This window comes from Dendropsophus ebraccatus, chromosome 6, assembly GCF_027789765.1.
Source record: "Dendropsophus ebraccatus isolate aDenEbr1 chromosome 6, aDenEbr1.pat, whole genome shotgun sequence".
Lineage (NCBI taxonomy): Eukaryota > Metazoa > Chordata > Amphibia > Anura > Hylidae > Dendropsophus > Dendropsophus ebraccatus.
The window spans coordinates 67,522,220-67,548,697 of NC_091459.1; the positions used below are offsets into that span (position 1 = coordinate 67,522,220).

The 26,478-nt window shown below is 44.4% G+C and overlaps 1 protein-coding gene across 2 annotated transcripts in view; it reads left to right on the top strand.

Moving 5' to 3' along the window:
- LOC138795690 (T-kininogen 1-like) overlaps positions 1-26,478 on the top strand; it is a 69,576-nt gene that overhangs the window by 32,032 nt on the left and 11,066 nt on the right. The window contains exons 6-9 of one of the 2 annotated variants that reach the window (XM_069975103.1): positions 9,078-9,162; positions 9,530-9,675; positions 23,281-23,388; positions 24,273-24,362. In XM_069975103.1, the coding sequence (XP_069831204.1) occupies positions 9,078-9,162; positions 9,530-9,675; positions 23,281-23,388; positions 24,273-24,362 (429 nt within the window). The remainder of the gene's footprint in view (positions 1-9,077; positions 9,163-9,529; positions 9,676-23,280; positions 23,389-24,272; positions 24,363-26,478) is intronic. The other variant, XM_069975104.1, reaches the window with a different exon arrangement.

A 26,478-nucleotide genomic window follows, 5' to 3' on the forward strand; every position in this document is an offset into this window, starting at 1 on the left:
TGTATATTACCACACACACCATGCTGGGATATGTAGTCCTGTATATTACCCCACACACCATGCTGAAAGATGTAGTCCTGTATATTACTACACACCATGCTGGGAGATATAGTCCTGTATATTACCCCACACCATGCTGGGATATGTAGTCCTGTATATTACCCTACACACCATGCTGGGAGATGTAGTCCTGTATATTACCCCACACACATGCTGGGAGATGTAGTCCTGTATATTATCCCACACACCATGCTGGGATATGTAGTCCTGTATATTACCCCACACACCATGCTGGGAGATGTAGTCCTGTATATTACCCCACACACCATGCTGGGAGATGTAGTTCAGCATATTACCACACAGCCTACTGGGAGATGTAGTCCTGTATATTACCACACACCATGCTGGGAGATGTAGTCCTGTATATTACCACACACACCATGCTGGGAGATGTAGTCCTGTATATTACCACACACACCATGCTGGGAGATGTAGTCCTGTATATTACCACACACACAGCATGCTGGGAGATGTAGTCCTGTATACTACTACACACACAGCATGCTGGGAGATGTGGTTCTACTGTGCCACTGCTTTCCCCCCCTCCTATACTGTGTTATCCTATTGCAGAACTACAAATCCCATTATGAACTGCCAATAGGGCTTGATGGGGGTTGTAGTTCTGCAGCCTGGAGGTCCACAGGCTGCAGAACTACAACTCCCACCATGGACTGTTAGTAGGACATGGTGGGGGTTGTAGTACTCTGTGGGTAATCTTACTTGCCCTGGTTCCTGATCTGGCTGCTTTCCATTCATCTTCTCTGTGCTCCAGGAGGGAAGTGAAGATGATGAGATGGGTGCAGGCATCGCCACTGGGGGGTGAATGGTGGCCCTGGAACACTTTGCTGGGTGGGAGGGGAGGGCAGCCTGGAACACCGCGCGGGGGATGGGGGAGGGGCACCTGCTCTGACACAGTGTTCCGGGGGTGAGAGGAGTGTGCGGGCGGCCTGAAACATTGTGCGGGGGATGGGGGATGGGGGATGGGGGATGGGAATGGGGGATGGGGATGGGGGATGGGGGATGGGGATGGGGGATGGGGATGGGGGATGGGGATGGGGGAGGGGCACCTGCTCTAACACAGTGTGCGGGGATGAGAGGAGTGTGAGGGCAGCCTGAGGCTGAGGTGGGGAAGCAGGGTTGCGATCGGGCTGCTCTCACACTGTGGGGGGCGGGCAGCCAAGGGCTACTGTTTGGGGGGAGGTTTGGCAGGGGGTTGCTGGGCCCACTCTGACATAGTGCGGGTGGGCAAAGGGGGTGGATAGCGGGCAGCTCTGGGACACTCTGACACGCTCTCTGGGGGCACCCTGAGAGCACGAACAGGGGATGTGGCACAGCTGCTCCAACATCCTCCTCCATTAGTGCGTCTGCCTGTGACTATGACTCCGCCCCCCTGCAAGTGTACGGCAGAGCAAAGGGGACCTGCATTTGGACGTACACTGAGGTTGGGGGAGGAGACAGTACGGCAGCGGCAAGGCGTACAGTGTCTTTTGCAGCAGCAACAGGTGCCGAGAGGCCGGGCAGGGCCGGGACAGAACACACATTCAGTTTCTCCCCTGACCTGCTGACCGGGCCCCTTGATGTGGCGGGCCCCGTAGCAGCGGCTATGGCTGCTATGGCAGTAGTTCCGCCACTGATTACATCATATACATTACTTCTCTGATCGGAGTTCTTCCCTTTTCAGCTTCTTCTTCTTCTGCCCTAGGCTGTTATGAGAACTTCTCGGAGCCACAAATTCACAGAATCTGCCAAACATTAGGCTCCTCACTCTGGCACCGTCATCTCTCTACAAACTGCACATCTGTATTGGCCCCTTTATGCCCCCATTTGGTTGGTAGACTGACTCTGTTATCCCCCTTATAGTATATGCCCCCCTCTGTGTAGACCACTATAGTACATGCATCCCTCTGTGCATGCTCTATTGTATACGCCCCTGTGTAGTCCCCCTTATAGATGGCCCCTCAATGTTATCCTTATTATAGACAGCCCCCTTATGTTGTCCCCCTTATACATGCCCCCCCATTTATCCCCCTTATAGGTGCCCCCCCCTGTTATCCCCCTTATAGATGCCCCCCTGTTATCCCCCTTTTAGATGGCCCCCATGTTATCCCCCTTATGTTGCCTCCGGTTATCTCCCTCATGTTGCCCCTATGTTATCCCCCTTATGTTGCCCCCCATGTTATCCCCCTTATGTTGCTCCCCGTGTTTTCCCCATATGTTGCCCCCCATGTTAGCCCCCTATGTTATCCCCCTTATGTTGCCCCATGTTATCCCCCTTATGTTGCCCCCATGTTAGCCCCCCATGTTATCCTCCTTATGTTGCCCCCCCGTGTTAGCCCCCCTAATGTTATCCCCCTTATGTTGCTCCCTATGCTATCTCCCTTATGTCGCCCCCCCCATGTTATCCCCCCGTCTGTGCAAAGCAGATAAGAAAAAAAAAAAAAAAAAAACGACTGATCTGACAAATTGCTCCCCCATCGTGGCTCTTCTCTTCTGCAGGCTCGGTCTGGCCCCCGGCTGATGCACGGCTCCCCAGCTCTGTCCTGTCCCTGGCAGCACACTCACCAGTGAGCTCAGTGTGTGCTGGGGATGTTACTTCCGGCACAGGGGGCACTTGTTATAGATGCTCCCTGTACCGGAGTACTTCCCCAGCGCACACTAAGCTCAGTGGTGTATGTGCTGCTGAGGACGGGACAGAGTCGGGGAGCCGCATGTCAGCTGGGGGGCCAGCCTCTTGTGATCGCAGGCAAACCACTGCTTGCGGTTACAAAAGGGAGTGGGAGAGGGGCAGTGCGGTGGCAAGGGGGGCCTTGCGGGCCCCTCCTTGGTAGCGGCCCAGTCGCGGCGGCACTGAGTGCTGGATTGTTTCTTCACATCACTGCTGCCCTGGGCACTGGACTTTTTGTGCCTTATCATAAGAACAGCCCTGGATACATGAGCCCAGATTTATCAAACTGCCCACAGCAACTAATCACACTTCAGTTTTTATTTTACCAGAGCTGAAAACTGAGCTGTGGATGGTTGCTTTAGGCAGTTTACACCCATTTATTTTTTACACACTTTGATAAATCTGATCAATGGTATTTATGTGTGACAAAAAAAAAGCTGTGCAGGCAATTGTTTGGTGTGGAAGGAAATCAATGTGCAGCAGATCAGCCTTAGGCTGGGTTCACACTACATATATTTCAGTCAGTATTGTGGTCCTCATATTGCAACCAAAACCAGGAGTGGATTAAAAACACAGAAAGGCTCTGTTCACACAATGTTGAAATTGAGTGGACGGCCGCCATTTATTGGCAAATATTTGCTGTTATTTTAAAACAACGGCTGTTATATTGAAATAATGGCAGTTATTTACTGTTATATGGTGGCCATCCACTCAATTTCAACATTGCGTGAACAGATCCTTTCTGTGTTTTTAACCCCTTAAGGACCGGGCCTGAAATGGCCTTAAGGACCGGAGTAAATTTTATGAATATGACCAGTGTCACTTTATTCATTAATAACTTCGGGATGCTTTTACCTATCCGGCTGATTCTGAGATTGTTTTCTCGTGACATATTGTACTTCACATTTCTAGTAAATTGGAGTCGATACTTATAACGAATCTTTATGAAAAAAACCAAAATAGCGTGAAAAATTGTGAAAAAATGCATTTTTCCAACTTTAAAACTTTACTGCTTATACAGAAAATGGTTATATCACATAAATTATATATTAAATAGCATTAGCAACATGTCTACTTTATGTTGGCGGCATTTATTAAACTATCTTTCATTTTTTTTAAACAATAGAAAGCGTAAAACATTAGCAGCAAATTTCCAAATTTTCGGTAAAATTTCAAAATCAGATATTTTTAGGGACCTGTTCAGGTTTAAAGTGTATTTGAGGGGACTGTGTGTTAGAAAGCCCCACGAAGCACCCCATTTCAGAAACTGCACCCCCCAAACTCTGCAAAAGCACATCCAGAAAGTTTTTTAACCCTTTAGGGGAGTCACAGAAATAAAAGCTAAGTGTGTAAGAAATTTGAAAATTTTTATTTTCTGTGCAGAGATTTTATTGTAATCCAATATTTTTCATAATTATGACCCTATTACCAGAGAAATGCACCCCAATAATTATTGCCCCGTTTCTGCAGTTTATAGAAATACCCCATATGTGGCCCTATTGCGCTATTTGACGCAACCACAAGCCTCAGATACAAAGGAGCGCCTAGTAAATTTCAATGGCTCCGTTATATTTGGTCATTTCTGACTGTACCACTTCAGGTTGGCAGAGGCTCTGGGGTGCCAAAACCTAAAAAACACCCCTAAAGGGACACCATTTAGAAAACTACACCCCTCAAGGAATGTAACAAGGGGTGCGGTGAGCATTTGGACCCCACAGGTGCTTCACAGATTTTCCGAACAATGTGGCGTGAAAAAAGACAAAAGTATTTTTTACACTAAAACGTTGTTCTAGCCTTCAATTTTTCATTTTCACAAAAGGATAAAAGGAAAAAAAAGACACAAAAAGTGTAGCGCAGTTTCTCCCGAGTACAGAAATACCCCACATGTGGACATAAAGTGCCAAGGGGGCGCAGGACGAGCCTCCAAAGGGAAGGAGCGTTTGGAAGCTGGATTTCACTGGAATGGATTTCAAGGGCCACATCGCATTTACAGAGCCCTCGTGCTGCCAAAACACTGGAAACCCCCCACAAGTGACCCCATTCTGGAAACTACACCCCTCAAGGAATCTAACAAGGGGGGCAGTGAGCATATGGACCCCACTGGTGACGGGCACAAATGTGGAACAATGTGACGTGAAAGTGAAAAATTTCATTTTTTCACTTTCACGGCACAAATGTGCCGATCATCAAGGGGTCCATTTGCTCACTACACCCCTTGTTAGATTCCTTGAGGGGTGTAATTTCCAGAATGGGGTCACTTGTGGGGGGTTTTCACTGTCTTGGCAGCACAAGGGCTCTGTAAATGCGACATGGCGTTCATAATCCATTCTAGCCAAATCCAACCTCCAAAATCCAAATGGCTCTCCTTCCATTGGGAGGCTTGCCCTGCGCCCACATGGCGCTTTATGTCCACATGTGGGGTATTTACGGACTCGGGGGAAATTGCTCTACACATTTTGTGTTTTTTTTTCTCTTTTAACCCCTTGTGAAAATGATAAATTCAAGGCTAGACCAACATTATAGTGTAAAAAATGTAATATTTCAATTTCACGCCACATTGTTCCACATTTGTGCCCGTCACCAGTGGGGTCCATATGCTCACTACACCCCTTGTTACATTCCTTGAGGGGTGTAGTTTCCATAATGGGGTCACTTGTGGGGGGTTTCAACTGTCTTGGCAACACAATGGCCTTTTAAATGCAACATGGCCCCTCGAAATCCAATCCAGCCAAATCCAGCCTCAAAAAACCAAATGGCGCTCCTTCCCTTTGGAGGCTTACCCTGCACCCGCATGGCGCTTTATGTCCACATGTGGGGTATTTCCGTACTCAGGAGAAATAGCGCTACACATTTAGTGTTTTTTTTACCTTTTAGCCCCTTGTGAAAATGAAAAAATCATGACAAGATTAATGATTTAGAGTAAAAAATTTAAAAAAAATTACACTAAATGTTGGTCTAGCCTTGATTTTTTTCCATTTCCACAAGGGGTTAAAAAAGAAAATGAACACAAAACGTGTAGGGTAATTTCCCCTGAGTACGAAAATACCCCACATGTGGACATAATGTGCCATATGAGCACAGGGCAAGCCACCAAAGGGACAGAGCGCCATTTAGAGGCTTGAATGGAGGATGGAGGCCACGTCGCAATTACAAAGCTCCTGTGCTGCCAGGACAGTAGAAACCCCCGACAAGTGACCCCATTCTGGAAATTACACCCCATAAGGAATCTAACGAGGGGTGCAGTGAGCATATGGACCCCACTGGTGACGGGCACATGTGTAGAACATGTGCCGTGAAAATAAAAAATACAATTTTTTTCATTTTTACGTCCCAAATGTGGCCGTCACCAGGGGGCCATATACCCGCTGCCCCCCTTGTTAGATTCCTTATGGGGTGTAGTTTCCAGAATGGGGTCACTTGTGGGGGGTTTCTACTGTCCTGGCCGCACAGAGGCTTTGTAATTGCATCATGGCATCCTCTAATGGGAATGGCGGCCATACCTACTTAGCTGGGGAAAAGGGACAATTCTAATTTATTTGGGGGTATTAGGCCAATTATTAGTTTATAAGGTTGGAAATGACAGGTGTCCATCAAATTCAACCTGTGTTGATCCAGAGGAAGGCAAAAACCCCTCGTGAGGCAGACGACAGTAGCCTCATCACTGGGAAAAAATTCCTTCCTGACTCCATAATGGCGATCAGAATAACCCTGGATCAACGTGACCCCTGAAATAGGAATAAGGGACAGAATTTAGATAATGTAGAACTCCAGTGACGTGTGGTGCGCCTTGAAGCGATCCAGTATGCAGAGGCCGGGGGGATCAGGATAGGCGTCACACTGAAAAATGGTGTCCTTCCTGATCCCCCTGTTACACCACATTCTGCACTTCTTCTGGGGTCTCCTGTTCTCCAGTGTGGGGGACGTCACCTGGAAAATATTGTCCTGGTGCGATCCGGGGTCCTTCATATCCAGAAACGCTGGGTCCGCTCCATGGCTGCTAAATATTAGGGCCCTATTACTACTTCTGATATGTTCGGATCGTGCCGCAAGCTACAGTAGCTCAGGCAGCGAGGGACCAGAAGAGGGGGTGCTGGTATAAAAGTTATCCCCGTACAGGTGGTAACCTTTATCCAGCAGTGGGAAGATCAGTTCCCGGACGATCTTTCCACTTGTTCCGAGGATGTGGGGGGGGAGGAGGCATCTGGGGGCTGCATTCGGGTGTCCCTTCCTTCATACACTCTAAGGGTACGTGCACACTGCGGAATGGCGAAGGATAACCCTTCGTGCATTTCCGCAGTTGGCACCCGCCGGCTGACTGATGCGGGCGCGCGTCTCCGTCCGTGTCATAGACTCCATTCTATGCACGGGCGGATTCCGCTCTCCGTCCAACGTGTTCATTCTTTGGACGGACGATGGAATCCGCCTGTGCATAACATGGAGTCTATGACACGGGTAGAGACATGCGCCTGCATCAGTCCGCCGGTGGGTGCCAGCTGCGGAATGCACAAAGGTTTATCTTCGCCATTGCGCAGTGTGCACGTACCCTAAATCTGTAAGTGTACCCTGAGGTACGCTCACAGAGTTAGTAGAATTTTACGCCATACCGTGATCTCTTATTGGGATGGTACTGGCGGAAAAGACGTGTCTGGGAGGCAGCATACACTACGCTATCCCCCAGACACGTCACTGGAGGATGAGGATGAATGGAGGAACAAAGGATCCCCCCCATTTATCCTCACTGGCTGTTTCGGTGTTGGAGGCAATAATAACGTATCCCTCTGACGCCGAAAACACCCTGGGGGTCATCTTTATACGGGGACTAGTATATGGGGTATGTAGTGGTGTAGTGTCAAACTTTATTCAATGTAGTGTAGTGTGGTGTAATGTAGTGTTTTTTACGTGTTTTTTTACTGTAAGTATAAAAAAAAAAAAAAACTACGCCAAAAATGGTGTTGCTGATAAATGCCGCACTTATGTGCGGCACTTATCAGCAGACCGTGGCAGTAGGATAGAGAAAAAAAACACCCTACGCCAAAAAGGAGGAGTTGCTGATTAGCAGCGCACTTTCGTTCGATGCTGATCAACACTCAGCGGCGATAGGGTGCGGAAAATAGAAAAAAAAAATACAAAACTTTATTACATACTGAACATCCCTGTAGCTGCTGATAAGTGTATTACACATATCAGCCGCTAGAGGGCAGCAGAGCAGAAAATCCCGAAAACCCGACGCTGGAGCCGAAAATAGCCGAACGTGACGTCACGGAAGAAGCCGAAGACCCGAACGAGACCACGAGGACGCCGCGAACCCGGAAGACGCCGATCAGGACCCCGGGACAGGTGAGTAATGTACGAATACCTGCTCTGGACCCCTCAGCTACCTAGCTGAGGGGTCCGGAGCAGGTATTTATAACTTTTGGGGACTTTGATCGGGCCGGTGGCACCTGGCCACCATTACTTTTTACAGTAATGGCGGTCGGTGCCGTCCTCGGACAGCACCGACCGCCATTTTTTCCGGGTCATCGGGTCACCGATGACCCAGAAAGGTTCCGATCGCCGCTATTGGCTGATCTGAACTGATAAGCCAATAGCGGCGATCGTCGGCATGGGGAGGGTTAACAACCCCCCATGCCGACAGGGAGAGATGGCCTGCAGTGTATTTCTGCAGGCCATCTCTCCCGATCGCATGCGGCCGGTCCGCGGCGCCCTCTTAAAAGACCCGCGTACCGGTACGTCATGGGTCCTTAAGTGACAGTGATCCATGACGTGCCGGTACGTCATGGGTCCTTTAAGAGGTTAATCCACTCCTGGTTTTGGTTGCAATATGAGGACCACAATACTGACTAAAATATACTTAGTGTGAACCCAGCCTAACACATTATTCACACATGCGCCTAACAATAAATTACAATACAAAACAATACAATACAAAAATGCACAGATTCTAAATTCTCCCCTAAGTGCTCTCAAAGGCATTAAAGCAATGAATAACTGCCACATCAATTCCAGGTCCCAGGCTTGGCTGCTTTCTAATGCAGGTTCAGGGTCAGAGGTTTCAGAGGTGGTATCTGGAACAATACTTAAGGAATACTCTACAATCCTAGACTTAATAATGTAGGATTAGGATTCTACAATCCTAAATTTGATAATACTTGAAATGTAGTTAAAAAAAAAAGGCCAGGGGATTTTTTTCTTTCACAAATACTTATTATTTTTATGTAATAAAGACCAGCATCCAGTATTTATCCATGACACCTACTGTACATTGGGTAACTAGTGTCACATTTGCCAAAAAATATATGTCATTGTTTTCTGTGAAAAGACTATAACAGCAAAATAACTTTCTTTTTTCCAGAAATCCATTGCATGTACTGCCCAAGTGCATGTAAATCCAGATGGAAAATTTGATCATGAATTCTTGGAGTGCATATCAGAAACTGGTAAGAGTCAATGCAGGGGCAGCAATGATTGCTCTGTTGTCATCTTTTGGGTACAGCAACAGTAGAAGATGGCAAGTAAACATTCATATTTGTTACAGATATTGACAGTTGTATGTTCAGTATAGCTTTTTCAGTAATTCAGTAACACTATTTGCATGCCTTCTAAAATTAAGGCAGATATTGGAATATGCAGTATATCGCTATATCTTTTTAATTCTTATTTAAATTTTTAAACATTTTTATTTTGAACCCAGATAGAAGCAATCACCTAAAAGTACAGTATATTACTTATATATATTGAAGTAGTACCTTGAAATTTCAGTTTTTGGTGGAATTTACATGGTGATTATAGTGTTTTTATCCCTAGGTGTCTGTATTAATTGCCCAGTGGTGTTGGATACTGAGGACCCTGAGATACGGACATTATTAGTACAAGTTATGGATGAATACAATTTTAACAGCAACAACTCTGAACTTTATAATGTTGTCTATATAAACACAGCTACAAAAAAGGTCAGTGCAGATTTACAAAATTTAAAGAAGAATGTTAAAAAAAAATCATGTGGGAGCATAACAATCAAGGGTTACTTACCTGTGCCACACAGCCACAGCGCCACCACCCACTATCAGCCTCCAGTCTCCTAGAATTATCCACTTAACCAGTCATCGACTTCAGAGATGTCCTGTCGCAGTCACTGACTGTCTGAGCTGGCATCTCTAAGCTGAGTTGCAATGTCACAGGACCGGGAAGTCTGGGAGACCAGCAGGGGACCATTAGCAATGGTGCTGTGGCTGCAGGGAGCATGGAGATGGGTAAGTATTATTTGGTCCTTATGTTTCCACCACCCCCTGCCCTCTGTAAAATATTTTTACATTTGCCCAATGAATAAGCAAGCATTCTACTATGAAGATAAATTTAGTTGGATTAGTCATGGCAAGTGATAAAAACAAAGTAAGAATGGGGGGGAGTATAACAGTTTTTAAGTCAGATACAAGTGGTGAGTGGCAGTTGAAGGCTTAAGTTAATTTCATAGGAATACTGCTAAAACCCAGAAGCTCAGAAAATCCTGTAGATACCTGACACCCGGTGATCATATGATCACGACAGAAATCAGGAAGCCTGATTACAGCCTATGGCTATGTTAAGACCTCGTATGAAACCGTCTGGGTCACGGAGCAGCTGGTCTCTGAAAAGATCATCCGGCCGGTACTGCAGTACCAGCCGGATGATTTTTGCAGGCGCAGAGTTCTGATGCAGGCGCATCCGTGCGCGCCCGCATCAGAACTCCCCACTGCAAACTATGGAGTGAGCGGCCAGAGCCGCTAGCTCTATAGTGTGCACTGACAGGGTTTTCTGTGGCATGTCAGTTTCTCGCAGCGCCGCAAGAGATCCCGGCCGGAGTGTATACTATGTGTATACACTCTCGCCAAGATCCCATAGGTGGCAATGTTACGTGTATTTTCATAATAACCACGGCCGTTGCTACACCGCCGTAGTTTTAGGAAAATATACATAGTGTGAACATAGCCTATGGCTGTAAATATTAGCCTTTCATTCTAGAAGAATGGTCAATAGTCTTCCATTTGAAGACTGCAAAACAGATGTCCCCCAGGTCAGGGAAAAGCTGCTACACAGGGTGCCTTTGTAAATTCCTCACAAGAAGCAGGCTTAGTCTTGTGTGTCCCTGAGTAGGCTTTGGCAACTCTCTTGTGACTCTTGTTCTCTTTCTACACTAAATACTCAATACTCAGTTGTTCCTTACTTCACACTTAGTTAACAGGTCAGTCAGAGACTGTGCATTCAGACCCAGACCCAGGAGAATGAAAAGGGAGAGATGCTGTATGTTTATGTAAGGCAAGGTTCACACTGCATCTGTGTGCATCCATTTTTGATCCGTTTTTCCATTGACTTCCATTATAAAAAAAAAACGGATCAAAACGGATGCATTTTTTTAACGCACAATAATGTACTGTTGACACTACTTTTTTGACCGTTCAAAAAAATGGATCCGTTAAACGGATTGTAAAAACGCAGTGTGAACCCACCCTAAGCAAGGAAGCCGCATAACCTTACAGTATGCGGCTGTCTCAGGCTTGCAACGCAGACCAGGGAGAAAATGTGCTAAGTGCACTCTTCTCATGGCTTGTTCTCCTGTCTCTATGACATATCAAATGGTTATTCTGGTGACAGTGACGATTTTAATCTATATCCTAGATAAAGCAAAAAAATAACATAAAGGATATAACGTTGATATCGCTGTAATCATACTGCCCTGCAGAATAAAGTTAAAATTAACCTTTTGTTTCAAAGTTCTTTAAAGAGAGCTCTTGCAAGCGGGGTTCATGGCAGATGTGTGCTGCTGAGCTCTTCAATCCCGCCTTCTGCAGCTATTAGAAGCTCTGGCTTGCTCCAGATCGGCTTCTCTTCCTCCCTGAGGACCAGAGAGCAGCAGGGAGAGTTTCATGACCATGAAATCGGACAAAAAGAGTGAAGTGCAGACCCGATCGGTGGTGCCGCCCTCATTAAATGCAGCAGCAGTTGGCACGGCAACCAGGCCCGACAGGCGACATTATGGTACCTGTCATTATAACTTACATAGTTATTAAGGTTGAAAAAAGACAAGAGTCCATCATATTCAACCAACAGAAACTCTACTGTGCTGACCCAAAGAAAGGCAAAAAAAACTTATGAGGCAAAACCTAAATCAACAGTAGATGTTAAATAAAGCAATTTACATTTGGTATTTTTTTTTTCTTAGTTATCGTTGAAAACACAGCACTTCCTGTGTCCTGATTCTAAACACCAGGAAGTCCTGTTCCCCAGGTCACCTGCACGCTAACAGAGAAGACAGTCCTGTTATTGATGGACGCATTGAGCCATGACACTCTAAACAAGCCGGAATTTCATGTGATTAGTTTCCTTTTTTTAACCAGCCTAAAACTAAAAAGCTGCCTTCAGAAGACTACATGGATTTCAGCAGTGCCGGACTGGGGTACCTTGGGCCCACCAGGGAATTTAATTCTAGGGGCCCACCCTACATATACCAGATACAACCAAACCTTTGCACAGCGCTGTGTATGTGACCAGCATTGCTGGCTCACTGCTGGTAACTTGTCAGTCACTCTATGCAAACAGTATAGGATGCCACATAAGTATCTTGAAAGGAGAAGTCCCACTAAAGGGGAACTCCAGGTAGAGGTTAAAGAAAATGAAACTTCTGCAGAAGCATAAAGCATTACTTACCTATGTATTCCATTTTTGAAACTACTAAAAATCCATTTGTTTTGGGGGGTTTTGTTCTGTTTTGTGTTTCTACACTTCCTGGTTTATCAGTTGTACACAGTACTACAGGTTCCAGAGTGCAATGCTTTCCCTCAGCTGTTCATCACAATCACAGTCCTCCACCATGCACATTCCCCGCCCAAAGCTGCTGCAGAACATCTAGGCTGTGTTCACACATTGCAGTTTCATTGTGTTACTGAATTATTTGCAGTAATTTATGAGTTCATTGTTGTCCCACACAGCATGCTGTATTCTCTATCTGTAACCCCACACAGCACACTGTATTCTCTACCTGTAACACCACACAGCACACTGTATTCTCTATCTGTAACACCACACAGCACACTGTATTCTCTATCTGTAACCCCACACAGCACCCTGTATTCTCTACCTGTAACAACATACAGCACGCCGTATTCTCTACCTGTAACACCACACAGCACGCTGTATTCTCTACCTGTAATACCACACAGCACACTGTATTCTCTACCTGAAACGCCACACAGCAGGCTGTATTCTCTACCTGTAACACCACACAGCAGGCTGTATTCTCTACCTGTAACAACATACAGCACACTGTATTCTCTACCTGTAACACCACACAGCACTGTATTCTCTACCTGTAACACCACACAGCACTGTATTCTCTACCTGTAACACCACAAAGCACACTGTATTCTCTACCTGTAACACCACACAGCACTGTATTTTCTACCTGTAACACCACAAAGCATGCTGTATTCTCTACCTGTAACACCACACAGCACGCTGTATTCTCTACCTGTAACACCACACAGCACACTGTATTTTCTACCTGTAACACCACAAAGCACACTTTATTCTCTACCTGTAACACCACACAGCACATTGTATTCTCTACCTGTAACACCACACAGCACTCTGTATTCTCTACCTGTAACACCACACAGCACGCTGTATTCTCTACTTATAACACCACACAGCACACTGTATTCTCTACCTGTAACACCACACAGCACACTGTATTCTCTACCTGTAACACCACACAGTACGCTGTATTCTCTACCTGTAACACCACACTGTATTCTCTACCTGTAAGACCACACAGCACACTGTATTCTCTACCTGTAATACCACACAGCACACTGTATTTTCTACCTGTAACGCCACACAGCACACTGTATTCTCTACCTGTAATACCACACAGCACGCTGTATTCTCTACCTGTAACACCACACAGTACGCTGTATTCTCTACCTGTAATACCACACAGCACACTGTATTCTCTACCTGTAACACCACACAGCACGCTGTATTCTCTACCTGTAACACCACACAGCACGCTGTATTCTCTACCTGTAACACCACACAGCACGCTGTATTCTCTACCTGTAACACCATACAGCACGCTGTATTCTCTACCTGTAACACCACACAGCACACTGTATTCTCTACCTGTAACGCCACACAGTACGCTGTATTCTCTACCTGTAACACCACACTGTATTCTCTACCTGTAAGACCACACAGCACACTGTATTCTCTACCTGTAATACCACACAGCACACTGTATTTTCTACCTGTAACGCCACACAGCACACTGTATTCTCTACCTGTAATACCACACAGCACGCTGTATTCTCTACCTGTAACACCACACAACACACTGTATTCTTTACCTGTAATACCACACAGCACACTGTATTCTCTACCTGTAATACCACACAGCACACTGTATTTTCTACCTGTAACGCCACACAGCAAAAAGTATTATCTACCTGTAATGCCACACAGCAAAAAGTATTATCTATCTGTAACACCACACAGCACACAGTATTCTCTACCTGTAATACCGCACAGCACACTGTATTCTCTACCTGTAACACCACACAGCACAGCACACTGTATTCTCTACCTGTAACACCACACAGCACACTATATTTTCTACCTGTAACACCACACAGTACTCTGTATTCTCTACCTGTAATACCACACAGCATGCTGTATTCTCTACCTGTAACGCCACACAGCACTGTATTCTCTACCTGTAAAGCCACACAGCACACTGTATTCTCTACCTGTAACACCACACAGCACGCTGTATTCTCTACCTGTAACCCCCACACAGCGCGCTGTATTCTCTACCTATAACACCACACAGGACGCTGTATTCTCTACCTGTAACACCACACAGCACACTGTATTCTCTACCTGTAACACCACACAGCAGGCTGTATTCTCTACCTGTAATGCTGATATTGGAATAAAGTAAAGAACTTTTTGAATTTTTTTTTTCATTTCCACACACATATTATGATCAAGCATCTTTTATCTTTGAAGTTGAGCCCCACAATAAGGCTCTGATCCTCTCTGCCGTTTAGCATCATTTACATGTGTTACTGCATCATTTTTGTGAATATGCTGCAGTACTGCAATGACACTCCAACATGTGTGAACACAGCCCTAATTCCACTGCACACTTCTGCACAATTAGAGAAATCAGTGTTGCACCTGCTTCTGGCCTGTCAGAGATGGTGAATCACTCAGGGGACTGGGGGATCCATCACGCCCTGCCCCCTGTCTGCATCATCAGCCGTATCTCAGCAAACACACACAATGTGAGACAGAGGCATGGAAGATTTTTCTCCTAAGAGGGGGATAGCAGAAGGAGCAGGAGACAACGTGGACGCCATTTTTTTTTCACTTCCTGGATTTCTATCAGCTACCAGTGTGGCAGAACCATACAGATACAGTAATACATTGCATAGACATATATTTAACTTTTAATGTATTTTTAATAGAAAACACATTTTTCTTATTTTTCTAAACTGACAAATCTCAGGCAGGCAAGTACATAATAACGAAAGTATACTTACCTGTACCCGTGCCCTTGTATTTTTTTGCACTTACCCTGTTTACTGTCCATGATCAGGAATGTGATCGTTTAATAGTTTTGGAGAATATGCAAGCGGCGATACCAAATATGTTTATTTATTTATTTGTATTCATAAAATAGGAAAAGGGGGGTGATTTAAAAAAAAAAGCAAGAATGGGAGGTATTTCAGTATGAATTTTGGGAGTCTATGTAGAACAGATGGTATAAAGTGGCCTCCATGATAACTATATGGGAAGGTATGGAGGTCATGGAGCAAAAAGAATAAAAACGTCGTGTGAACGAGACCTTAATATGGTGCATGTTTACACCGTCTAGTTTAAAGGGGTTATCTAGTGTGGAGGCAATTTTTGGGGGGACAGGGGAGGAGGTGGCTGAAATAAAAGACGTCCACTCACCTCCCCGTTTCCAGCGGTGGGTCACTCATCGCGGCGCTCTGGTCCCCGCTTCCCGGCCTCTTCCTGGTGTCTGACGCCGCCCGAGACGTCTCAGGGCCGCTTAGCCACTCAGTGAAGAAGACAGGATCCAATTGAAGTCCGCTCGGATCCCGCCTCCTTCACTGAGTGGCTGAGCGGCCCTGAGACGTAGCACCTCGAGTGGCGTCAGACACCAGGAAGCGGCCGGGAACCGAGTACCGGAGCGCCGCGATGAGTGACCCGCCGCCGGAGGTGAGTGGACGTTTTTTATTTCAGCCACCTCCTCCCCGGTCCCCCCCAGAAAGTGCCCCCATGCTGGAGCACCCCTTTAAGTTTCCACTGTCAAGCTAATTGACTTTTTTATTTAATTTAAAGAGGTACTCTGGCAAAAACTTTTTTCTTCTCAAACCAACTGGTGTCTGAAAGTTATATAGATTTGTAAATTACTTCTATTTAAAAGTCTTCCAGTACTTATCAGCTGCTGTATGTCCTGCAGGAAGTGCTGTGTTCTTTCCAGGCTGACACAGTGCACAGGCTCTGCTGCCACCTCTGTCCATGACAGGAACTCTCCAGAGCAGTAGCAAATCCCCATAGAAAACCTCTTCTACTCTGGACAGTTTGTGTCATGAACAGAGGTGGCAGCAGAGAACACTAAGTCAGACTGAAGAGAATACACCACTTCCTGCAGGACATACAGCAGCTGATAAGTACTGTTTTTTTTGTTTTTTTTTTAATAAAAGTTAAATACAAATCTTTATACACCAGTTGATTTGAAAGAAAAAAAAGTACCAATTTAATTCTACTGAATTCACTACAAATGTGAACCAAGATTTAGAGTGTTGCACATCTTCCTGCTTTTTGGTGTTTTTTTCTGGCATTTTTTCTGCCACGTTCTCATTTTAGTGTAAACTTTAGTTCTCATTTTATCCCCTGTGGGGCTTTTTCGGTACAAATCATATGATTCTTTATCATGTGATTCCAGGTTTTATGTTAGAGAACTGGGGAAAAAACGCTAATTTCCATATAGACATGACAATATTGCCCCCTATAGAAGCTTGTGGAAAAACACAAAAAAAATCACCATAGCAGAAAAATGTCCTATGGGTGTTGTGTTTCGATTTTCTCCACTGACTAACATCTGGTCTCTGCGTTTTCGAACCCCAAAAATGCCATATGACATATTTCTGAAAAACGCCTAGTCTGAGTCCAGCCATATAGTACATGAGAACATACTCCTCTCCTAGTTATTCACAGGATAAGGGATAACAAGACCTAAAGAAAATAAATATAGCACTGTGAGGGGGATATGTTTCCCACATTCTCATAACCACTGGGACCCCAACCAATCAGCTTGATATCCCCTATCCTGTGGATTTTGCAAGGGGGGGGGGCAGCTACCTAGCCCACACCTGCATGTATGGGTGTGGGGGCACAATACTCTGTCTTGCCCCTGATCCTGCCCACACACACAATAGTCACTGGGTTATGAATATATGATGTATATTTATGGTGGTGTCCGTGTAGCTATGATTGGTGTGACCCTGTCACTTGATAAAACCTTTTGCCCAGCCTTGTAGATGAGGGTATGAACCTTGTGATGCATGTTTTTTCTTCAAGATGTGAGCGTTCCTTTAATCCAGGGATATGCTCATACAAGCAGGAGTTCCACCAGCCACCGCTCTATACTACTTTTGCGCATTGTGCAGGTGATAGATCTGTGTAGCAGGCAGATGTCCAGCTTTATGACTCTGCAATATGTGATGGACCCCCAACTCCCCCAAGTTAAACCAAAGAACGCAAAATAAAGACATAACACATTGTAATCAGGTGTCAAAGGGTCCCAATTTTATTTAAAATTACATGACACTGTAAATGACAGACCCCCGACTCACGAAGAGTCACCCACCAGCACTCAGGCAAGGAAAAAACCCCTGTGGGTGAAACCTCGAGGGAGCCATGGCTGGAGAGCTGCCCCTCCCCTGGGCTTAGAGGGTAATGCCATACTATAAGTATAATAAACTGGATGTGAGAGAGATGAGGCTGCAATATCTGTCACCTTATTGATGGCTAGGCGGCTGTATCTTTTCTCCTTCACAGATCCAGGTCCCCTGCTAGAACCTCCAAATTTTATCAAGGGTAGGGGGCAGTAAATTAGTCAAGCTCAAGGTCCTCTGGCGCATCCAAGATGGCACTGATCAGGGTGCGGTGCATTGCTTTATGGAACCTTCTTTATGACATAAGCGCTTGTCATCACAGTGCATGGTTGCCATGGTTACTGCAGGTAAACACATCTGAAGCATTAACCCATTAATGACTGGCGATGTGCTTTACTGCAGAGGTCACTAAACACACTTGTGACCAAGCAAACAGCCTATGGTTAGGCCACGAAATAATATGGTTTGATGTGGCCCATAGCAACCAATCACAGCTCAGCTTTCGTTTCTCAAATTACTCTGGTAAAGTAAAAGCTGAACTGTGATTGGTTGCCATGCACAATTTAGCCAGTCTAATCTGCCCATAGCAACCAATTAAAGCTCAGCTTTAATTTTATAAGAGCTTGTTTATATATGAAAGGTGATCTGTGATTGGTTGCTATAGGCGAATCAGATTGTCTTTTGTCTCTGGCAGGTTGATAAAGGAGCTCCATTGCTGTAAACTCTTATGATGATGATGATGACTGAAAACACAGGACATCAAGCTTTCCCATAATGCTTTGCAGTCAGCCCTTCCTCCATACCTCCCAATTTTTTGGAGGGACACTTGTGGTTCACAGACATTTCTATACACAGTTTAGAAAACATGATTTGTTAACGGATTTGTTAACATGAATGAGACGGCTGACAATCTGATTTTGTTGTATGTGGAAAGGGCAGCCAAAGAGTATTACTACATATCCCAGGCTGTCATAGGAAAATCGGTGATCACCCGATTAGTTGATCAATGGAGAAACTGCACTGACTGTACAAAAGGGGCTGTCAAGTTGTTTAAAAGTAAAATAGTCCACAGTATTAAAGGGGTATTCCAGCAAAAAAAAATATTTCAAACAAACTGGTGCCAGAAATTTGTACTTTACTTCTATTAAAAAAATCTCCAGTCTTCCAGTACTTATTAGCTGCTGTATGTTCAGCAGGAAGTGGTTATTCTTTCCAGTCTGACACATTAATATCTGCTGCTAAAGTAAGTAACTGTCCAAAGTAAGTTCCTGGCATGGACAAAGGTGGAAGCAGAGAGCAATGTGTCAGACTGGAAAGAATTCACAACTTCCTGCAGGACATACAGCAGCTGATAAGTACTGGAAGGCTTGAGGGGTTTTAGTAGAAATAAATTAAAAATGTATATAACTTTGTGACACCAGTTGATTTGAAAGATTTTTTTCTTAGCTTGACATCCCCTATCCTATGGATTTTAGGGGGAGCACCACCTTGGGCCCACCTGGGAATTTGATTCTTGGGACCCACCATACCTTACACCAGATATAATAAGCACCAAACCTTTCACATTACTATAGTGACCTTGCACAGAGCTGTGTATGTGACCAGCGATGCTGGCTCACTACTAGTAACTCTTCAGTCAGTCTATGCGAACAGTATAACCCGCCACTTAAGTGTCTTAATAGGAGAAGTCCCATGAAACTAACAAATCTCAGGTAGGCAGGGGGGTGCAGGAACATAATAAAGAAAGTATATTTACCCATCCCTGTGCCCCCGAAGCTCTTCCTTAATGTGCCTGCTCAGCCAATCACTGACTAGGGATGGACACCGCTGCAGTTATTGACTGGTTGAGCAGGCAATCCATCAGGCGAGTGTGTGACACTGGGCTGGGGCCGTGAAATACACAGAATCTGTTTGAAAATGACTGAAAAACTTCCAGCAGCTGTGGGAGAGAGATTTTGAAAACTCGACACCTTAAAGAATTAATCTAGGGGTATAATGAGCATTTTGACCTTACAGGGGCTGGAGGAAAGTATTCACAATTAGGCCGGAAAAAAATGGAAAATAGAAATGTTCCAATAATATATTTGTTAAGATTAAAGTATCTCATTTTCATAATTAACATGAGAGAAAATGCACCCCAAATTTTGTAACGCAGGTTCTCCTGAGTACAACGGTACCCCATATGTGGGCGTAAACCACTGTATGGGCACACAGCGGGGCTCAGAAGGGAAGGAGCGCCTATTAGCATTTCCAGTTCAGATTTTTCTGAAGAAGTTTCTGAGCACCAGGTGCGTTTGCAGCGCCCCTGTAGTGTCAGCAGAATAGAACCCCCCCAAAAGTCACCCCATTTTGGAAAGTACACCCCTCAAAGAATACATCTTGGGGTGTGGTGACCATTTTGACCCTAAAGGTATTAGAGGAAAGTATTCGAAAGAAGACAGTAAAAATGAAAAAATAGAAATTTTCCACTAATATGTTTGTTTAGTTTGAAATTTCTCAATTTCACGAGGAACAGGGGAGAAAACTCACCCCAATATATGTAACGCAGGTTCTCCTGAGTAGAACGGTACCCCATATGTGGACACAAACCACTGTATGGGCACACAGCAGGGCTCAGAATGGAAGGAGCGCCAATTAACATTTTCAGTGCAGATTTTTCTGAAGAATTTTCTGAGCGCCAGGTGCGTTTGCAGCGCCCCTGTAGTGTCTGCAGAATAGAACCCCCCAAAAGTCACCCCATTTTGAAAAGTATACCCCTCAAAGAATTCATCTTGGGGTGTGGTGACCGAGTGGTCCCCGATCATTGCCCCATGCTCTCCGCCACCTCCGGTGGTGGAGAGAATGGAGCTTTGATAATTTTTAGGAATCCATCACTGTGAATAGAGTCTGTTCACAGTGATGGCGGCGGCCTTCTTGGATCAGATGGCCGCCCAGGGAGGGGAGGGTCAGTGACCAGGTCACTAGGGTTAATTCTGAGGACAGGGGGGGGACATGTTTTCATCGAGATGAAAGCTTTCAGCTGCGCTGGCAATGTCCGTTACTGGTGGCCGCCGTTATACTGTTAATAACTGCGATCGCCGGTGAGGGGACTGGCCAGGACTGACCCCATATTTTGCCCCGACCCCTGAGCGACCTCTGATAGCTGAGAGAAGGAGGCTGCGGGCCTTACTGGCGCTGCTGCACTATTCTGTGCATCACCATAAAGAGCTGATGGCAGCAGAATAGAGCCCATTAGTGATCGCCGTAAAAATCCGTATCGGCGGTCACTAATAACATAATACATGTATTCTCTGGGTCACTACGGTTACCGTGATACCAAATTTGTGTAGTTTTTTTTTTTGGCGCAATAGAAACTATGTTCCTAGCAAAAACCCACAAAAACTGTTGCCACATTGCAAGATACATAGCGTTCTTATCTTTTGCGCGACAGAGCTGGTTTTAGGCTTATTTTTTGCGGGAAGATCTGTAGTTTCTATTGATACCAAGTTTTATATGTATATGCCTTTTTGATCTCTTTTATGATGTATTTTCTAAAGCAGATTGATAAAATACAGCTATTCTGGTACTGTTTTTTTTATTTATTTTTTACAGCGTGTGTCGTGCGGTATTATTGATATAGTTTTATGGATTAGGTTGTTACGAACGTGGCGATACCAAATATGTATAGGATTTGTGTTTTTGATCTTTTTTAGTTTACGTTTTATAGTGTATGGGGAATGTAATGCATTTTTATTATTGGGGGGGCTGGGGGGTGTTTTGTGTGTTTGGTGCACATTTTTTTTCACTATTACACTAGTGCACAGTAATGTACACTAGTGTATTACTAATCAGTGATCATTGATCACTGATACAATACACTGCATTACCGATGTAATGCAGTGTATTGGCTATGTGTCAGCTGACAGGCATCTGCTTGGCCATACCTCTGTATGGCCGAGGAGAGGCATATCCATATTGAGCCCGGGGGCCTTCATTAGGATCCCGGGATCACTATGGAGACCGTCGGGTGCCGGACTTTGTCGCGGACTTCTGATCAGGTCAGCATACCTGCGGCGCCGACCGGAACCCGTTAGATGCCGCTGTCATGCTTTTCGGGGGGGGTCAGCTGTCACACTGACAGCTGATCCCCCGCATGGCTGCCGCCGCCGGGCGGTAGTTTCTTCCGATGCGTCCACCGTTAAAAGGCGTACACATCGGAATAAAGCCCATTAGTGACCGCCGTGAAAAGGCAGCATGGCAGTCACTAAGGGGTTAATTATCACACATTACAAAGTTATATAACTTTGTAATGTGTATCAATAAGCTATCTGGCCCTGTTCCCCTCCCCCGGAAGTTAAAAAGAGTATACATACCAAATCACTGTCGACCCCGTCCTTTTCTCCAGGGTGCCATCTTGGGTCGATGTCGTCAGAGCAGGCGGCGAGCCTAGTCTTCTTCCTCTTCCCTGTCTTTCACAGTGAATGGGAGAGGAAAAGACTGCTGGTGAACTTGCATGGCAGCAGACTTTTAACTGGCTGGAGCACATCACATGGCTTCCTACTTGCTTAGCCCTGATTGGCTGAGCAAGCTGGAAGCCATGTGATGCTCTCCACCCAATGAAAAGACTGCTGGTGCGCATGCACACCAGCAGCCTTTTTTCTCCCATTCACTGCCCCGCAACTCGGACGTGAGGGAGATCCGAGGACAGCGGACGGAGATGAAGGGGGTGCGGCGGCAGGAGATTCAAACGGTGATACTCACTGGAGGGATGGTAAGTATAAATGCTGTTTGTGTCTGTTTTGTTATAATGGTATCTTGTTCCCTTACGGATTGCTAAGATGGTTCCTAAATATTCACCTTTTTGTTTTCGGCATTATGGGGAGGAAGGAAATATGTTTCATGAAATATGTTGCATGAAATATGGCAGATGTGCCTGAAGGTGAAAAGGTTCTGGAGGCAAATTTTACTCGCTGACGCAGGGTAATGTGCGTATGTCCCGATCGCATGTAAAAAAAATCCAGGGATGCCAAAGACCAAGCAGCAATTTGCTTCCTTCCTGTTTCTTGCAGCGAAAATTGGAATAGTTACATCCTGGAAAAAAGGGGTAATTCCCTTGGAGCTGGTGAAAGCTAAGCTGAACTGAAGAATGGTTAATGATTGACTCTGTTCTATCTTATATGACAGAGAAGAGAAATTCCAGAAGGTGTAGCAACTTTACAGCAAAAACAAATTTTGTGTTATGTTCAGATATTTGTTTGGCTGGAATAATGTTGTCAGCTTGGATTTCTGAAGCAAATGATCTATGTACTGTGTATCATGTTATTTGGAAAACTAATCAAATGTTTTAGGAAAACTAAACATTTTTAAAGACCTGCGTGGTTTGACTACACCAAAGTGTTGACAGAACAGTGACATGGTAATTTTAGTTTTCTAACTAATGTTGGGAGTCTGGCCCTCTCTATACCCAGGGGTTCCAGGCTGCCATCAGCACCCGAAGGCCACAGCTAACAGCTGTCATGAAGCAATCTGATTGACTGTGTAGCTATACTTGATATATACAGTATAAATAGAAGTGCTGCTATTTGTAAACATATTCATATGATCAGTTATCTACATCTGTTCTTCATTCTGTAGGGTTATCAAAAACAGTTATATGATATAATGTTCACAATAGGACCAACGAACTGTTCCAAGTCTGATTATTCCATTTTGGGAAATGAATGTAACGTCACCCAAGCATCTGTAAGTCAACCTGTAAATTTTCATACATTCATGTACATGTGCTTTCATAAGAGTCATCATAATGTGTGTGATGAGCAAAAAAATTTATGTGTTGGGGTAATGGTGTCAACAAAAAAAAAAATTGTCTTCAAGTAAACAGAAAACAGGAAAGACTACAACCTACAATAATTCTGCACCACACTGGCTAGCTGCCCTTTAAGTTCTTTCTCACTCCCCTTACCTTGTAGATTGTAAACCCTTGTGGGCAGGGTCCTATGTCCCAGTCTGCCACTTACCTTATTTTCTTGAAAATTATAATATTAGAAGTTATGGACACTAGATTTTAATGTGATAGGATGTTGATCCACGGATTTCTTCTGATTACAAATTGGAGTTGGGAAGAAATTTTTCTTCCTGTAATGGAGCAACTGGCATCTGCCTCATAAGGGTTTTGCCTTCCTCTGGATCAGCACTTTACAGTTCCTATGGGTTGAACTTAATCGACTTTAGTCTTATTTCAACCTAATTTTGTTACTATGTTATTCATGTAACATGTTTTGATTTAGTGATTTTCTGTTCTTGTTACCTCCTATTGCTTGTATGGTGCTCTGGAATCAAGGGTGCTTTAAAAAGAAAGAATAATATTATATGAGGAGGATGTAGCTGCAGTCTGTGTGAGAGGCATGCTGTGCGAGGGAAGCAGGAGGAGCAATCAGACATTGGGGGAGATTTACTATTCCTGATGCACTAGAATTCTGGCTCAACCAAAAAAGAAAAACAGCTGATCAAAAGGAGTGCTAAGGTTTAGACAAAAATCATGTTGATAAATCCTGAATATATCCTTCAGATAAGCCATCAGTTTTTAAAACAACTACTTCCTGATATACTTTTCTGCTTTATTCTAGGCTCATTTAACTTGTAAAACCAAAATTAATGTTACAGATAAAACAGTTAATGTTCATTCTGCACCTTATTGTGAGAAAGAAAACCAAACGGTAAGTGTATGTTTTCATGACTCTTTTTCTTCCTCATCAATGGCTTGCAATGCTTAATTATGTTGTTAATTTTGTGTCGTATACAGTACTTTCCCTAATTCATCTATAAATTAAAGGGATCGTGTACGAATGCAAACTAGATCAGCGATCAGTGAGTTCGGCGGCTATTAACATTCATTGTTATTGGCCGCACATTCCCTTTACACAGGAAAATGTGCAGCTGATAATGATTACTATTACCACTAGTAATGGTGCATTTACACAGAGAGATTTATCTGACAGATTTTATAAGCCAAAGCCAGGAACAGACTATAAACAGGTCATAAAGGAAAGACTGAGATTTTTCCTCTTTTCAAATCCATTCCTGGCTTTGGCTTCAAAAATCTGTCAGATAAATCTCTCTGTGTAAACGCACCATTAAAATATACTACTAGCCGACGAGTGGGCGCATTCCTGCTCCTTATCGGCCAAATGAGCCACTGATAATTGCCACATGTAAAAGGGCCTATAGTAACCTTCTTCCCTGTTCTCAGAATGTGTGTGGTACTACAACTTGGCTCTATTTACTTTAGTGGAACTGAGCTGAAATACAATACAAAAACTGAGGACAAGAGTGGCACTGCTCCAAGAAAAACGTAGCTATGTTTTTCTTAACCCGGATAACTGGTTTAAGGGTGGGTTCACACGCACCAATATCAAAGTGGATTTCACGCTGCAAGTTCCGTAGCAAAATCCACTGCAATTCCCGGTACTGTCAGTTTAAATAGGTTTACATACTCACAGAGGAATTTTCATGCCGCTGCGAGTATGTAAAGCACCATCCCCCTGAATACAATACCGGCCCACGCTCCAGCCTGCTTTTGTGGCTCCCAGAAGTCCCGCTCAGCCAATCAGTATACTGTCATGCAGCAGCCACTGTTTGGCTGAGAAGGCAGTGAGGGAGCTGGGAGCCACAGAAGCAGTGTCGGAGTGCGGGCAGGTAAAGTATTCACAAGGCTGCAGTGAATTAAGGGGCGTTAAGAGCCATGCTTTACATACTCGCAGTAGAATGAAAATTCGGATTTCACATTCCAGTACTTGTCAACCCACCCTAATTCAGACTTAGGCTATGCAACTTTTTGGAATTTTAAAGGCAATATACTAAGTTCTGCATTTTACAATCCTGCTGAATTTAGATTTGCCCCATTTATTAAGGGGTTCACACCACTTAATAAATCTAGCAGGTCAGTGGATGCCCATGTGATGAACCTTGAAAACGGCACTTGCTCTGAACTGACCCAGATTTCTGCAATGATATACACCTGTTGCAGGCACTGTTAGACAGCTGTTAGGACACAGTAAAAAATGTTATCTTTTATTTATCTGTGTATGCTTCCAATGTCAGCATTTGGAACGTGAATTGCAGTTCTGCATTTCCCTTAAATTTTCTGGACTGCATTGGCAACACCCAATTTCCGCATAGCCACAATCACTTTACACCTAGTTAGCGAGCACAGTGTTAACTTGCAAAACATGGATGCACACTAAAAATTTTATTTTTTTGCAAACTTATGCCAGGTGCAAATGCTAATAGGTTTTAACTATTTTCCTATTGTCAAATATGCAATAACATTAAATGTACATTAATGTACATTAAAGGGCTCCAAGCAAGACAGGGTTTTCTATGGGGATTTGGTGAAGACTTGAAATTTTTAAATAGAATTAAATTACAAATCTATATAACTTTCTAAAACCAGTTGATTGAAAGAAAAAGCTTTTTGCTGGATAACCCATTTAAAGGGTACCTCTAGTGATTATAAAAAAAAAAAAAACTATCCTGTAGCACTACATTTTATAAAATGCAACAATTTTGAATTTGGTGTAGGAATGTGTTTCCGAGCGCCCATTGTCTCTACTCCTGGGGCATATAACTATGCATTAGGAGACTTTCCATAGCTTTCATCTCCAGCTCTGCACAGTGCTGCACAATAATATTATTTCAGTATTTACTGGAGGTACGCATTAACTCTTAAAGGACACAGTGAATTTTGGCCTTAAAGGAAATCTGTCATCTCCCTACCAAAAGTGCCAACAGTGTGCTGTAGTTGGCAGTCCCCTGGTAAGCATGGTACCTTTG